The sequence below is a fragment of the Saccopteryx leptura genome, chromosome 11 (assembly GCF_036850995.1).
Source record: "Saccopteryx leptura isolate mSacLep1 chromosome 11, mSacLep1_pri_phased_curated, whole genome shotgun sequence".
NCBI classification, from domain to species: domain Eukaryota; kingdom Metazoa; phylum Chordata; class Mammalia; order Chiroptera; family Emballonuridae; genus Saccopteryx; species Saccopteryx leptura.
The window spans coordinates 64,184,997-64,201,545 of NC_089513.1; the positions used below are offsets into that span (position 1 = coordinate 64,184,997).

At 49.4% G+C, this 16,549-nt stretch overlaps 2 protein-coding genes across 3 annotated transcripts in view; one reads left to right on the forward strand and one right to left on the reverse strand.

Annotated features, from left to right (window-relative positions):
- ZXDC (ZXD family zinc finger C) overlaps positions 1 to 15,043 on the forward strand; it is a 38,422-nt gene extending 23,379 nt beyond the window's left edge. Inside the window, exons 8-10 of one of the 2 annotated variants that reach the window (XM_066353565.1) lie at positions 9,616 to 9,782; positions 11,933 to 12,034; positions 13,480 to 15,043. In XM_066353565.1, the coding sequence (XP_066209662.1) occupies positions 9,616 to 9,782; positions 11,933 to 12,034; positions 13,480 to 13,566 (356 nt within the window). In that variant the 3' untranslated portion in view covers positions 13,567 to 15,043. Of the gene's footprint in view, positions 1 to 3,778; positions 4,236 to 9,615; positions 9,783 to 11,932; positions 12,035 to 13,479 lie in introns of those variants that run through there. The other variant, XM_066353567.1, reaches the window with a different exon arrangement.
- A 223-nt stretch (positions 15,044 to 15,266) lies between these two features.
- Positions 15,267 to 16,549, reverse strand: part of CFAP100 (cilia and flagella associated protein 100) — a 51,494-nt gene continuing 50,211 nt past the window's right edge. The window contains exons 16-17 of the mRNA XM_066352725.1: positions 16,451 to 16,544; positions 15,267 to 15,569 (exon numbers count right to left, since the gene is read on the reverse strand). Of these exons, the coding sequence (XP_066208822.1) occupies positions 15,459 to 15,569; positions 16,451 to 16,544 (205 nt within the window). The 3' untranslated portion in view covers positions 15,267 to 15,458. The remainder of the gene's footprint in view (positions 15,570 to 16,450; positions 16,545 to 16,549) is intronic.

Below are 16,549 nucleotides of genomic sequence, written 5' to 3' on the forward strand. Positions count from 1 at the left end.
CCACTGCGCCCCTGCCTGGTCAGGCCAAAAGACTGTTCTCAGTTCAGTAATTTTCTAGAAGGACTCAGAACTCATGGCTATGGTTTATCTGGTGAAAGGATACAGAAGGCGGCCAGCCAGGGAAATTGGGGTGTAAGGCAGGGTGCAGGAGGCTTCCTGGAGTGAAGTGCCCCGTGGGCCTTTCCCTGGAGTTGTGGACAGGATTGCTTTCTCCCACTGTGTGTTAACGTGACGCAGGGTATTGCCAACCAGAGACTTCACCTGAGTCGTGCTCTCCAGCCTTTCATCAGGGCTCCTGGGTAAACAAACAGCAAACACCTACACCAGGAAGGACATTACAAGGACCTGCGGGTCATTCTTACACACTGCTGGTATCTTGTTTTACCCTCAGCTTCACTGATTCAGCACTCAAGGGCGGATTTGCCAGCGGTATTATTACTGTGATATTAAGGTGATTTTCTGTTTCCTTCATTTCTTACACATTTATTAATTAGAGTTCTTCTCTAATGAAGAATTGTTCCTTCTCTCCCATTTATTTATTCAGTTAAATTAGGATGCAAAGATACTTATTTTATCCTTTGAAAACCACTGACCAGTTTGTGGACTGGTGTTGGTCCACCAGATATTTCGTGGCAGTCTGCGAAAGAGTTAACCCCCCGATGTTGTATGAAGATTTTAGACCCAGTGACTAAACATCAGGGTGGTTGACTTCTTTTGTGAACCAGCATGAAATTTTTTGGCAGACTGCACTGGAAGAACAGGTTATTATAATCAATATTATATTATTATCAGTATTTATTTTGCAGCCCAAATTGTTCCAGCTTTGGCCATCAGGTATTTTGATTGTATTCTTGTGTCTTTTGACGTGCTCTCATGCTGTTGTTTTGGGAAGACACTTCATTGTTAGGCACTACCAACAGAGAGAGGGACAGACAGACAGAAAGGGAGAGATGAGAAGCATCAATTCTTCATTGTGGCACCTTAGTTGTTCACTGATTACTTTGTCATATGTGCCTTGACTGGGGGGCTACAGCAGACCGAGTAACCCCTTGCTCAAGCCAGCGACCTTGGGCTCAAGCTGGTGAGCTTTGCTCAAACCAAATGAGCCCGCACTAAAGCTGGTAACCTCGGGGTCTCAAACCTGGGTTCTCTGCATCCCAGGCCGACGCTCTATCCGCTGCGCCACCACCTGGTCAGGCGAGCCTGTCCCTCTTATTGGAAAGTGACACCAGAAACAGGTCTGGGCTGAGGGTGTGCTCGTTGCTCCCTGCTACCAAGGTATAATTGCATCAAGGCTCTCAGCAGAGGGTGCTGAGAAGTGATTTATTACATTATGTACCAATAGACTATACTAAACCACCCTAGCTATGTTTGAATACAGAATTATTTCACATTTTAGAATGGAATATGGTGCGTATGTTCTATATTTGTTAACATGCCTAGTTACTGCATTGGCACATTTCATTGAAATTAATTCACTTAAGTGGGATCAACTAATACTAAATAGCTTTAAAAAAAAAGACTAGCTTCGAGTTCAGGCCAGGTGTTACTGGAAAATTAGTTTTGTCACCAATTTTAGGGCAGGGCAAAGGTAGGTTTTGAAGCTTTCTAGGTTTTGGGACTGTGATGAAGGGATTGTGGTGTAAGTCCAAGAAGAGTGAGGTTGCAGGGCAATAGGGCTATTAATGAGTTAAGTAATTTAAACAGAGATTGGATTTCATATTGTCAGTGCAGTAAAGTCCAAAACACATGCCGATTCTTAGAAAATGTATGATCTGAATGATTTGAAAAATGAGTTATAGGGTCTAAAATCTAAGACCCTTCCTAGGGTTGCTGTTGAGTATAAGAAATATTTTTTTTTCTTTTTTATTAAGTGGAGGCAGGGAGGCAGAGAGAAAGGCTTCCACATGTGTTCTGACCAATATTTACCTGGCGAGCTCCCTACCAGGTGATGCTCTGCCTATCTGGGGCTTCTGCTCTGTTGCTCAGCAACTGAGCTATTTTAGTGCCTGAGGTGAGGCCATGGAGCCATCCTCAGCGCACAAGGCCAATTTACTCGAACCATTTGAGCCACAGCTGCGGGAGAGGAAGAGGGGAGATTGGGGGAGGGCTGGAGAAGCAGCTGGTCACTTCTCCTGTGTTCCCTGACCAGGAATTGAGCCCAGGACTTCCATATGCCATGCTGACACTCTATTGCTGCACAAACTGGCCAGAGCCAATTACCACTTTCTTTGTCTTTAGTATTGACGTCTCTCTCTTAAAATAAACCAACAATAGTTTTTCAGTGTAAAAAATAAGAGAAACTTTTATTCTTGAAGTGAATAGTTAGCAAAATAAGCTTTAAAAAAATCGTAACCAATTTCAGAACTATAACAAATGTCTATTTTTCTGCTCTCCAGGGCAGGGGAAAGGGAAGAAAATACAGTACTTACTGATCAAGATAGTAAACAACAAACAAAGGTATCAGGGGAGTCACACTCATTCGCTTTTACTGTAAATGAATGTGACTTGCCTGAGAGCAAAATCCCAACTACATGTTGTCTGGAGGAGGCACATTCTAGACAGATATTGAGGAAAGTTAAAATTAAGAAAAGAAGAAAAACAAGCAAAAATTACAAAGCAGTGATTTCTACGACTAGTATTAAAAGCATTCAATTTACAGAAGAACACTTGGGGCAGAGAAGATTTTTTCTGTTTTGGGTTGATGTTCACATATAATCAGAACTCTTAAGACTTGTGACCATTTATATGAATATGTATGTGAAGGCTTACAATATCAAACATTAGGAAGTAAAAACTGATCTAGAATTGGGTAAAAACCTAGCAATATCCACAGTGGTTAACTTAACTCATTTGCAGAAAAATACACAGAAGATGTTTACAATGAGTAATAAAGTTGACTCAATAGATCCTACTCCATGACCATGGAATATTAATGGAAATTAAACTGAACAAATTTGGCCATCAGGAAAAGCATTACTAAGTCTTTAGGAAAAAATACCGCATCCTGAGACTATATGTCTTTTACCATAATGTGGTAAAATCGGAAGTAAAAATTACTTGGAAAACAATAGATAACCTACCAAACTCTTGAATAAAAGATGAAATAAAAGTTAATTACAAATAGTTAATAGAAGAAATGGATAGCCACGTGGTTATAAGTTTGGAATCTGGGTAAGCAGTTTCTCTGTGCTTCAGTTTTCTTTGTAAAATGGTAACGGTAGCAGCTCTATTGGATTCTTGTGGTGAAGTGAGATAATGTAGGTCAAGTGCTTATAAGCACTTGGAATCTCAGCTACTTCTGCTGTCAAGGATGAAAGGTAAGGGACATGGCTGACGCAAGGTGCAGTTTATGCTGTGGATACCTTCCTATTAAATAAGAGAAAGAAAGCTAAGTGAAATAAAACTCATGTCAAGATGGGAAAAGAACAAATCTAAGAAGAATCAGAAATCTGGATTTTGATCTTGAGTGTGACAACCTGTTCAGATTTTTAAAAATCTGGGCGTGCCGCCAGGTGGGTCCTGGTTGGGCGCATACAGGAGTCTGTCTGTCTGCCTCCCCCCTGCTTCTCACTTTGGAAATAGACAAAAAAACAAACTCATTCTGTGTGAGCCAAACAAAACATCTTTATGTGAATACAGCACCTAGCTTATAAGTTTCTACCTCTAAGCAGTTTTACCAAGAAAAAATTTTTTTTCACAGATTCAATGGAAAATAAGTATCATGTAAACTCTTAAAAGAAATTGGAATGTTTACAACAAAATGCATATTGTTCAGGGAAACAAATCATCATTACTCAGAAATGGTCAACAGATGTGGAAGAGGTTGCTATCCCAGAGCCTCATGCTTGCCCGTTGGTTCTGCAGCATCCACCAACCCAGGGGACATGTGGGAGAGCTGTTGCTCTAGCTTTGTGGGAAACGGGAGGCTCCCCAGAATCTGAATGCCGAGTCCTGGCAAGGATACCCCCCAAAAGGAAAACTGTAGGTTGATGATTTATGAAAATGGATGGAATGTTCTTAAACACAGGGTCTGGCATACATTTAATATTCTGATCAGTAGGGTTCAGTTCCATAGCTTCAAGATGGTTTAATGTCACTTGGTTTATCACAGTAGGTTGGTGAAGAACTTTTTCTCAACAGTCTGTTTTTATCTTAAAAATTGATACCCATTACTGATGGAAATAGAATGTAATAAAGATTCCATAGCCCAAACAGAGCCAACTGAATGGTGCGTTACCAGAGGCATTCTACATGCACACAAGAATTAATTTTTTTACTATTATTACCCTTGGTATTATTTTGTTCTAGAGAGTCTTGCTATTGAAATAAAGCAAGAAAGAAAAATAAAGTAGCTATAGGGAGTAGATTTAGGTATGATTTGGTTGTTTACTGAAAAATCCAAAAGAAGCAACTGAAGGATGAATAAAACTTAAAAGATATTTAAGTGTCCAATTATAAATGTATAACCATCTGGAGTTTCTGTGTGGTAACAATAGCTAATTAGGAAATACAATGGAGAAAACACCTCACAATAGCAACGAAAGTTGCAAAATTTCCAAGAGGAAGTGTCACAAGTGTGCGGGTCTGACTGGAGGAGTGTGAAAGGACCTGGAAAGAGCACGGTGACTCCTTCCTTCCGACAGTTCCCTGTGCCCGGAACAACACACTACCACTGCTTGCGTTCCAGTGCGTGGGCGGGCGGGAGCTTCTGATAAACAACAGAAACAGTCATCAGATGGTGAATGTGAACAAAACAAGGAAAGGGGTCTGATGGTTTCCGGTTTTAAAAAGTTGGGGGCCAGCCCTAGTCGGTTAGCTAATTCAGGATGAGCGTTGTCCCAAAATGCCAGCGTTGTGGGTTTGATCCCCAGTTGGGCCACATGGAAATCAGTGACTGCAACTAAGTGGAACAACGAATGTCCCCCCCCCATCTCTAAAAATCATTAGATAATTTTTTTAAAAATTAAAAAGGTAGAGGCCTCACAGAGAAAGTGCCGTGCAAAAGATGGGGGGGGGGGGGGAGAGCTTGGACAGCTGTGGGTGAAGGACCCTGGGGGCACCTGAGGCTGGAGGGGCTGTTGGTGGAGAGGCCTTTGGTGGCAGAGCTGTGTAGCCCTTGAGGTCTTTGTCAGAACTTACTCTTCTTTTTTTTTTTTTTTAACTATTTTTTAAATTTTATTCATTTTTAGAGAGGAGAGAGACAGAGAGGGAGAGAGACAGAGAGAGAGAAGGGGGAGGAGCTGGAAGCATCAACTCCCATATGTGCCTTGACCAGGCAAGCCCAGGGTTTCGATCCGGCGACCTCAGCATTTCCAGGTCGATGCTTTATCCACTGCGCCACCACAGGTCAGGCAGAACTTGACTTTTCACTCAATCAGATGGGGAAACATTAAAGGCATGATTAGAAAAATGACATTTTTAAAAAGGATTATTCCAGTTGCTCTTCTGAAAAAAAGGGCAGAGGAGAGCAGAGCAGGTAGAGGTGTCTTGTGGCCCTCAGGCAAGAAATGAAAGTAGCTGAGATGGGAGTGGGTCTGAGCAGAGGGTAGAGGTGGGTAAATTCTGGGCCTGTCTTGAAGGTGGAGCCAGCTGAAAGTTGCTGGGAGATGTGAGTTTCCAGAGAGAAGCCACTGCAGACATGCTAACTTCCCGCAGTATTTTAATGCCTTTCCATTAGAAGTTCCTGAGAGGTTTCAGAGTAGTTGTGTAAGGAACATGGAAAAACTATCCTAGAAGATTAGCACTGTGCTTGCTAAAACATCTCACAAGCTACATCAAAACGGGGTGCTGGTACCCTGTAGGCAGGCCAGGACACCAGTGACACACACCGCAACAAACCTGAAACCACACTGTAAAGGTGGCTCCAATTATTGGCAAATGAGTGATGGCCTTTTAGGGAAGGGACCAAAGGCTGGGTATGTTGATAGGTTTGTGTCTGTTTGTGTGTAGAAACAAGTGGTAGAACATATTAATGTGTGGATAGTGTTGTTTTTCTGACAAGTTTGTGGATTTTTCAATCACTTTTATTTTTTGTATTAAGTGTACAGTAATTATGTAATTTAAAAGTGAATATCAATGCCCCTCCCCATTTAAATGTGAGAAATAGAGCAGCAGTGGTCCCTGGATGGAGCACCGGTGGAGGTTTCTTTTGTATTTTTCTGAAGTTAGAAGCCAGGAGGCAGAGAGACAGACTTCTGCATATGCCCGACCGGGATCCACCCAACAAGCCCACTAGGGGGCGATGCTCTGCCCATCTGGGGCGTTGCTATGCTGCGGCTGGAGCCATTCTAGAGCCTGAGGCAGAGGCTATGCAGCCATCCTCAGCACCTGGGCCAACTTTGTTCCAGTGGAGCCTTGGCTGCAGGAGAGGGAGAAACAGAGAGAAAGGAGAGGGGAAGGGGTGGAGAAGCAGATGGGCTCTTCTCCTGTGTGTCCTGGCTGGGAATCAAACCCAGGACTTCTACACACTGGGCTAACGCTCTACCACTGAGCCAACTGGCCAGGGTCCTGTGGAGGTTTCTTAAGTTGTAGTGGGGCACCTGTCAGCTAAGATGTTTGGCCTGGATTCAATTTTCCTTCCTAGGAGAGGGTGAGGGGAGAGCTGGAGGAAGCAGGCCAGGGCCTGGCAATATGGGTCTAGGCAGCTCTGTGGTTCCTGCCTTGAACACAGGTCAGCTTGTCAGACACGAACATGGGCAGATGGTGAGGTGATGCTGCTGTGCTCGGTGCTACTGGTCAGTCTGCGCTGCTGGCATGTTGGAATGAAGAATCGGGTTGAATTGAGCCCTGAAATTAATTTTCACGTGAAAACAAAAATCTTTGGGCATGTGAGTCCCAAGGCGCTTCTTCCTGTGGCTGCCTTGACAGCAGAGGACCACACTGAGTGGGCTGGGGAGGTGCTGCTTGCTCAGCTAACTAGGCCGGTACAGGAAGCAGTTGTGACTTTTCTGTAGAAGAGGATTCTAGTAACCTTCATATGGACACTGAACTTGAAAGCCCAATGGATAGTGAAGCCCTGGGTGAGTCTGGATGGGGGGAGCCTTGGCTACATTTGGAGAAACACTGCCTGGTGGTGTAGAGGGGGCTTTTCATATCCTGTGGACCTCATTTAGGCTCCCTGGGGCAGAAGGTGATGGGGAAGGACGGTGGCCTTTGGCCTTTTGCTGACGTGAGTTGGGGGCCTCTGCTCTGGTCTTTGTTTTACACGAGGGCTGAATTTGTTCCACCTGTCACAGTAGTTCTCCGTGCTGAGCTCCACCTGCCCAGGTTAGAGTCCTTCAGGTCAGGGAAAGCCTTGGAAAGCTACCCGTAAAGTGAGCCTCTTGCAGCACACTCATGGGCAACACCGCAGTCCTCTCTGGAATTGTTCCTTGGGCCCAGGGTTTGTTTCTGTCCCTGAACTCAAGTCGTAGTTTTGAAGGCTGGCATAATTGGAAATCTCGTGAACCAAGGTAGCAGTTTGGTGGCAGTGACCTTCCTGTTGTTCTAGTGAAGAATTATGACTCCTGTTCCTGAAAGGCTGTGAATTGAGCTGTCCTGTACCTGTACCATGAGCGATGACAAGGGTTCTCACAGTCTTGCTCAGACAGGTCTGTCTGCTGGCGGAGCCGCCACTGAACTTGTTTCTGTTAGCCGTATGCCTGCCTGTGGTCTCTTGTGCGCATCCTGGCCCTCTTGTCTCCTGTAGACACCCATGTTTCCTTCTGGTCCTCCAACCTTGCTGCCTAGGGACTGACTGAGCATGTAAGTCTACCTGGCAGCCTGCTAGAAAGCCCTTTTTAGCAGGTCTCTCACTCTTGTAAGGAGGAGCCTCTGTTCAACTAAAAAGCTGTCCATGTGCATTCGATGACGTGGGTCAGGGTGACGGTGCCAAGCGGCAGTGTCTGGGGACTCAGAGCACCAGTTCTGGAGTCAGGAGTGAGGGCTGCGGGCTGCGTTACTGGTTGCAGTGGCCGTGGGTTCAGCCTCTGACTGCAGCATCCTCTGTGAAAGAAGGACAATACGGGAGCTGCCCTTGTAGGTGGTTGAGTCACGTGCATAGATTCTTTCAAAATCCTTGATCCGGGGCTGCTGGGAGCCCCAGTGACGAATCCAATTAAATATGTTTTGTTTATCACATCTCCTTCTGTGCATTCATTTAATGTTTGTGTTGGAGCGAAACAAGGAAGACATTGGCAGTGCTGTGTGTGTTTTCAGGTCCCTGACCCTGGGAGCCCAGCTGACAAAACTGGGTCCCATGCCCGTGGGCAGAACCCTCGCTCCATGTAGGCGTGCTCTCCCTGTTCCCTGTCCCACCTCCTGCCAGACGTGCTCTGGTGGTCTTGATATACCTGATGGTCCTGGTGGTCCTGATGGCGCCTGGCTTTGCACTCCGCCCTGGGCCAGCCCTGGCGTCTCTGTTTGCTCTGGGAGTTTCTGTTCAGCCTTTCTCTGTGGGTTGCTATCAATAGATTGGCCTGTCCCAGCTGTGCCATTGGACTTTCCCATCCTTGGCGCCTCCTTCCCAGGCTCTTCCCAGGGTTGGGCAGTGGGGGTGCTGGTAGATAGGCAGTTGGGGGAAGGGAACCAGGCCCTGTCTGTGCTCTGCTTTGGTAGGGGTTTTATAATAATGTCACCTCTCCCGTGGTCCCAGTTCTTGCTGGGTGGCCCCTGATGTAGTTCTGGTTACTGTACACTGTTCTTTCTGGACTCTAGTGTGGTGGTGCCTTCTTGCTATACCCACCTGTTTTCTCCTCAGGGCATCATCGCTGCTATGCCCTGTGTATGAAGTCCCTCTGGATGTAATAACCTAGAGTGTTCCTGGGGTCCTGATGGACACTGGCAGATTCCCCAACTATTGATAAAAACAGTTTGTCAAGAGCAATGACTGCATTGTGACTGCAGTATACCCAAACCCTGCCCCAGGCTCTAGGCAGTAACCCCTCCTGGTCCCAAGGGTGCCCTGTATTCCTTTACCATTGCCTTTTGATTATAAGCTTGTCTGTATCTCCCTGAAAAACACACACATTTGCACTTAGCGCACGCCAGCCCTGGAAGCCCCATGGTGACTTGTCATACATAGCCCAATATCCAAGTAGTGAAGTCCAGTCAGGATTCGCGAGAAGAACATGAATAGCAGATTTTCCTTTGTCCTTTTATTTTTTTAAGTCTGTTTTTATGAAACCAATGAAGTGATGATTTTTGTAAAGGAAGCTGGGCAGAAATAGCCTGAAGGATGGTGTGACAGCCAGTTAGCGTGCGCCGAGGTGCCCGTTGGCGGGCTGTGGCAGCCTGCTTACTGCCCTCTCCCTTTCCGTGGCTCCGCCGCGGGCAGTCATTGGCTTGCTCAGTGGCCCGAGAGCGCATGCCTGGACCTGCTGGACTCGGAGGGTAAGAACGGGCGGCTGGGTCTGACTGCTGTGTGTCCAGGAGACATGTATGGTGTATGTGTTAACCATTTTCCTGTTTCTTCTCCTCTTACCTTTTGATAACCCCTGTTTGGTGATTTTAATGTTGCAGGACTGTGCAGAGTGACAGGTCCTGGGAAGGCTGTCTCCCCCAGAGTGTGGCCTCTGTGCAGGCAGGGACCTAAAAGTGCAATGTTCAGTGCATTGTTGGTTTGTTTCATTTTAGGACCCTCAGGGTCTACTCAGAGAAAAGTGAAAAGTGGCAAAGTCAGTCCTGCTCACTGGTGTGCAAGCCAGAGCAGTTGGTTGTATGGGAGCCTTGTGGTCCCCGGCGGAGACCCTCCAGGACCTCCAGCAGCGGCGGTGCAGTGTGGCCAGGACCAGTTACTGCAGGTAAGAGCCATCTAGTTGGGAGGAGACGGGCTACAGAGTGTCCCGGTGAGAGCTGTGGGCACGGCCTCAAGCTGTATGTCCCTGCGTGCTCCTTCCTGTCAGTGGAGGGCCCTTCCCCAGCCCTGCTTCTGAATTGTTGCCAGTCCTGTTTTATATTCTATACGATCTCTCTGTAAACCCCGTTTCTGTCTTCTTCCTGGCCGTTGTACTACATTTGTTCAAGCTTTCATCCCCATTGGGATCGACACTTCGAGTCAGAATGCTCTCTGTGTGTTTGGTCCCCCTCCCATGCGGCCTGTCTTTGTACCTCACCGGGAGTCCTGTGACATGTAGACACGCCCCTGCTCCATCCCTGTAGCTGTCTTGCAGCTGCTTGGGCTGCCCGAGGCTGTCCACAGACGGGCACTTCCCCTGTGGGTGCCCTGTGGCCCCGGCTCCTCGCGCAGCCTGCCCTTCCCAGACCTCCTTTCAGGGCTGGGGTCAAGGGGCAGCCTCAGGCAGCGCTGGTCACCTCCATCTTTGGGTTCCTTGCCACAGTGTAGCACACCAGAGGCTGTAGCTTTTATATATTTAAGGTGCTAGCTTTTTCTTTCCCTGTTTTCTTCTTTACCAAACTGAGCTGTTCAGTCAAGGCGAGCCACCTCTTAGGCTAAGCCCAGGGCCCAGCAGATGATCTGCAGTTGGCAGCTGCTGAGTGGTAGACACATTTACTGCCACACCTGTGTGTACACTGTTATTTCTAGTCTCGTTTTTGAGGGGTCAGGATAGGGAAGTAAGGTACTTTGGGTTCTAGGACAGAAGAGATTGAAAAGCTGAGGATACGTCCCTCTGACCTGACCCGGTCACATACTAGCTCTTCTGTGTCCTGGGTACTCTGGGGCCAAGGAGCACCGTGTGGGAGGGGGCGCAGCTAGAGATTTCGTAGGACATCTGAGTCCTGAGCCGATCTGGAGGGAGGCTTGGGTTGTCTTTGGGGGCTCAGGAAGGAGAGCAGAGTCTGCAGGGTGCGGACAGGTGAGGGAGTGAAGCGAATGGCCTGGGCAGAGCCCGGAGGCCTGGGAGACAGGCCCAGGGAGCCGCCATGCTGCTCACACAGAAGCTGGTGTGAGGGTTTCATGGGGGTGGGACTTGTCCGTGCAGCGATGTAAGATTCTCCCCAGATAGAGGGAGTGGAGGGGGTCCGGCCCGGGCCTGCTGGACGTGGTTCAGGCCAGCAGGTCAGACGTGAAGAAGGCAGGACCCGCGGTTCAGCAGTGGAGACTGCAGGGAGCTAGTGGGAGGGACAGGAGCAGAAGCAGAGTAGCGGCTATTTTTCTAAGAGACGTCCAATCAAAAATGTCAGCTTTGAGGTGGAGAAACCTGGCTTTTAATCTTTTCTCTTTCCCTCACTGGCCAGTGTAGTCCTGGGCAAGCTACTTAACCATGCCAGGCCTGCGTGTTCTCACATACAAGATGAGAGGGACACCGCTCAGGGCTGGCACAGCCGCCTTGCAGTGTGCGGGGGAGGGAGGAGGGAGCTTTGGTGGGAGGGCTGTGGATGGCCCTGTGCTGGACGTGCACGGAAAGACCGGTGAAGTGTGAAGCCGTGTCCCTTTTCTGATCTGGATGCTTAGGCACCTGGTAGCCTCCCCCTCTTGGGAAGACCTTTCATCTCTAGTTCCTTCCAGCTTGTCTGTGGGCTGGGTCCAGGACAGAGGTAGCCTGCCTGTGAGGTCTGAGAAGGCTGCTGGGCAGCAGTGAGGACCCTCGGGGAGGGATGCCGGCAGCCTTTGCCAGAGCTCAGTAACCCGCAGGACAGAAACTGGCACTTGCCCGGAGGGGAGGTGTTTGAGCGTGGGAGAGGACGGGAAGTTCCAGAGGGGCTTGGCAGGGAGGAGCAGCCAGACGGCAGGTGGTTCAGGCCAGCTCAGCCTGCTGGCCTCGGGCTGGGGTCAGGGTGAGAGAGTGAGGACCACAGGGCGGGCAAGCGGCCTCCCGTCCTGATGCCAGTTCCTGTTGGGTTCTCAGGCCTTTCCTGGGTCCAGGTCGTGCCCCGCCTAGAATACAGTCAGGTGGGGCCAGCTCGACGGCAGAGCAGTGACAGAGCTCCTGGCTGAGGTGAGGGGTGCTGCTGTGCCCAGTTAATACAACGTGTGCTGTTGCCTCCCCAGGACGACCCCTCAAGTGAAGGAGTCTCGCCGTTGGTGCTCAGTCCGCAGCCGTCCGCCTTCCGCCCCCTGTTTGCCATCCTTGTGCCCACCTGTGTCCACCAGGTCTGCTTCCTAACACCCTTGGGGTCTGTGGGTAGGACTGTCATGAGGCGTCCAGCTTCTGAGGCATGTCACTCAAGTGAGCCTTGGGTAGAGTCATTGGGTTGGTTTTCAGATTGTGCCCCTCTTTCTAGGAAAGGTAAGTAAATGGCCAAGAAATAAAAGGCTAAGACTAAAGCTCAAATTTGCTGTCATTATAGCTCCTACTTGTAAATAAGATGAAACCACTCTTTAAAATATTTTATGTTTTGGAATTCTAGTCATTTTCTTCTATGGGAAGTTAATTTTTAACCTGTCGGACAATAGACCCAGGTGAATTAAATAGTTTGCTTAAGCAGGTGGTCAAGCTGGGCACAGGTGGCTGTAGGGAATTCAGATTTAGATGTGGAATAATGAAAGTATCAGCTTACTAGGTTTCTAACAGTTAAGCTTAAATATGTATTTAAAATCCATACAAATAGTAATTTTGGCTTTCTTGTATTCAAATAGGGCTAGTAAACATTTCCCTTAATGTCAAAAATATATATTGGATAAAGCAAAGCACTGGTGTGATATGGGGTGGGGGTGGGGGTCCGGACTGCTGGAATGGGATAAACTGGAGGTGGTTTCGTACCACAATCCGGCAAGCCTTGTGAGTTGTCTGCTGCTTCTACCTGGTGTTCCCACTCACAAGATCCCTCCTACAGAAGTCAGGAGGATGCAGATAGCCAAAAGCTGGTCATCATGGCTTTGAATCTAATGATGCAGAAATGTTTCTCTGGCAGGAAGAGGTGGATTAGATGGGTGATGATTGTGCAGCTGTGGGCCTGGTCAGCCACTGATGACACAGGTGGACACCTGTTGTAACTGTGAAACCTTCCCCTCCCCCTCCCCTTCCCCCTTCCCCTCCCCCTCCCCCTTCCCCTTCCCCCTCCCCTTCCCCTTCCCTGATACAGGCAGAGGTAGAGAGAGAAATGAGAAGCATCAAGTTGTAGCTGCAGCATTTTAGTTTAGGTGTTCATTGATTGTATCTCATGCGTGCCTTGACCAGGGGCCTCCAGCTGAGCCAGTGACCCCTTGCTCAAGCCAGCAACCTTGGGCTTCAAATCAGGGACTTTTGGGCTCAAGCCAGTGGCCATAGAGTTTCAAACCTGAGTCCTCAGCATCCCAGGTCGACACTCTCCACTGCGCTCCACCAGTCAGGCGGACAGTTTTATTTTTGAGAAAACCTATAACACAGTATTGAGTTTATTTTTCCTGATTTTTGTTTATATTTAAATTTCTTTCTTAAAGGAACATATGTTTAAAATAAGGGGAAAACAAGTCCTTTCTGAGGAAAGTCAGAAGCACCCTATTGGCTAGCCCACAGGTCCTGCTGCCAGCTGTTGGTGGCTGTGTGGTGGCCTCTGAGGTGGTCCTTCCCCGCCCAGCTGTCCACTCTGCCCTCATTACTCTGTTTGGTTTTGCAGGAAGTGCCTCCTGCAGCGGGAGGGGCTGCTGGCCCTGAGGACACACAGCACACGGGCATCGCCGCCGGCCTGCAGGACCCGCAGTGAAGCAGCCTCCCTGGGGGCCTGGGCAGCGCCGCCGGTCTGCGAGGCTCTGGCTCATGGCCTTGCAGGCCGGGGTGAGAACCCACTGGTTCTGCTCAGGCCAGCCTCGTTCTTCAGAGACTTTTGGGAACACTTATTGAAAATGTTTTTCTTACAGTCTATCAGGAACCAGTTTGGGGCTGTACTGTTTGAAACTGCCTTCTCCAAGCAGAGTGCACCGTGAGGCAAGCATTGCCTTCCTCAGAGAGCACGCACCTCTTCGTATTTGCCTGTGTGCGTGCGTCCCTTGTCCCGTTTGGTCTGAGCCATGAAGCACCAGCTGCATGTATAACGACGGACTGTGCAGGGAATAGAGTACAGGTACCCTAGTCAACTTCATCCGGAGTGAAACCAGGTGGATGAGGTCTTTCAGCTTGGGTATTAAAGCATCTGCCCTGAGAGAGAACAATTTCCATTTGGCCCAGCCCCTTGGATGGTGCTCATAGTTGGGTTAATTTTGTCACCCTGTGGGGTAGAAGTGGGGTTGTTGTCACAGAATGCCAAATTCTGATCTGTGTTCTGGCAGACCAGGCAGGCGCTAGTGTGAGAAGAGAATACTGAGGGTGAAGTGGGCACATCGGGGGCCCTGTTAGCGAGCCCTCTGTGTAGACTGAATTTTGAGCTCCTAGTTTGGGGATGGTAGAGTTAAAACATTCAAAATAATTTTTCTAAATTCTGTATTTGGCTACTAATGTTTAATAGTAACTTGACAATGGTGTATAATGTTCTGAATGCTATAAATTATGTGCAAGACTGGGGTAATGGCATGTATATGTTTTTGTAGAGGTTGAGGATGTACATATCATGTTTCACCATATATTTCACAGAGGAAGTTCTGTCTTGCGGAAGGAAACAAGTTGATAACCTTGCACATATTTATTTGTTAATTGGTTAGTGGACTGGACATGCTCACTCAAAATGCTGTTTTTGCCTCGTGCTTTTTGAAGTGTTTATTCACATGCTGTTTTGGTTCTCAGACTAGAATCATTCAAACACTGCCCAGTCTGTGTCCTTTTGTTTCTTGAGTGTTTGGACTTGGGCTTTTGGAAGTGACCCCAGCGTTCAGGATTCCTCTCTGTCCTGTTCTGGGGTGCCTCCTGCTCCTGCTCCTGTCAGTGCTGCCCCACCCAAAGGAAACTAGGCCCCGTTGGCAAATGGTTCATGCAGAGCTCTGTGCTGCATCGCAGCTCAGGTCTGTGCCCCCGGCACCTGCGTCTCCAGGCCCTCCGAACCCCTCTGCCTCTCCAGGAGCCAGGCTGTCTGCCACGTGGCCGTGCCCCGGCCTCCTGCAGGAGGATGGACCGCTGGACCTCTTCCCACACATCCCCCGGGGAACGGCCACTACAAATGGTTGACACTGGCTGTCAGTTTTCTGGGCAGTGAGGTTCCCTGCTGTCAGTGGACCCAAACAAATGAATAAAAGTGTTTGTATAGTTATGTACTGAAGGTTTCGCTTGGCTTAATTTAAGGACTTGTGTATGGTGCTGCACTCACTCTTCCTCGTCAGTAGTAACCATCCCTCCACCTGCCCAGCTGGAGGCTCACTCTTCTCAGTGTTGGGGCTGGCCCTTACTGTATACACCCCGCAGGGACCTGGCTTTGCTCTCTCAAAGCAGTTGTAGACGGGAGCAGATGCGCTCCTTCCCTCAAGCATTCGCTTAGGGTTCGATGATGAAAAAGAGGCACATTTGGGAATAGGGTCTGCCTTCTTAGGCCATAAACACCAGTCATGGGGTTTATTTCATGTGAGTAAGGAGCTGTACAGCAGGAGGCCATAGGGGCACGGTAGTGGCCGCGTACGGGTCCTGACAGCCCAGGTCGCTGCGTACTGCGGTCTTCCCTGCGCCCGCGCAGGCTTAGGTGAAGAAGAATAGCTGCTCCTCCTTTTCCTTGTCCAGCAGCTCGAACTCGGGCTCCTTAGATTTCATGGCGGGGGGCTTTGAGCAGCACACCAACCTCCTGCCTCTCTGTATAGGAAGAGGACTCAGTGACCGTTTGCCTGTGGCCTTAGCACACCAGAAGTGCTGCCTAACTGCTGAAGTCACACCCCGCTGGGAGGCTGCGGAGCTGGAGCTGTGGGGCCTCTGGGCACTGGGTCCAGCTGTCAGCTGAGGGCTGGAGTTGCCCAGCTGACTCGGGAGTGTGTCTGTTCAGCACTAAAGCCTGTGCCCTGAGGTGTCAGCCCCTACATGTGTGGGGGTGGGATACCTGGAAACACGGATGGCAAACACCAGGCTAAACAGACCCATCTCTTGCTGCAGGGATTACGGGGACTCTCCGCTGTGCACCATTCCTCATGGGACAGAGGAAGGAGTGCTGGTCTATTCTGGGAAGCCTGATCGGCCTTGTTTGTCCATTAGGTTCAGGCTCGGGGCTGCGTTATAGACCACACCTCCTGTTGCCAGGACCAAAGCAACAGGCTGCTCCTGCTCGTTCTTTGTGGGTGGATGCCTTGGGACGCAGCAGTCAAGGGGACCCTAGTGCTAGGTGACAAGCTTGACCTGAGTGCAGGTTGTGTAGTGGGACTCTGGGCAGCTAAGCTGTTCGTGCTGGCGCTCTGAGCCTAGGGCTCGCTCCTGGGCAGAGCTGGTCGGGCATGACCAGGCCAGTCACTGACGAGGAGTGTGTGCAGGAGAGCTAGTAGCCCAGGGGAGGCGCCCTGGGGGTCGACAGCAATGGGAGACTGCCGTTCCCTGGCCTTGCTCTCCTGGCCCTAGGGCCCCTGCAGCAGTGTCTGCAGAGGGTTCAGGAGAGCAGGCTCGGCTGCAGGCCCTATGCTTCCCCAGCCCTGCTGTGCCTGTCGTGGGACTCTTCCCCGGCAGTAGCTCCCCAGAGCCTCCCTGCTCACCTTCTTCTTGATCTCGGCCTGGGCGCGGGCCTGGGCCCGTTGGAGACGCTCCTCTTGCAGCTGCTTCTGCACCCTGGCTTTCTCCTCCCTGAGTCTGGA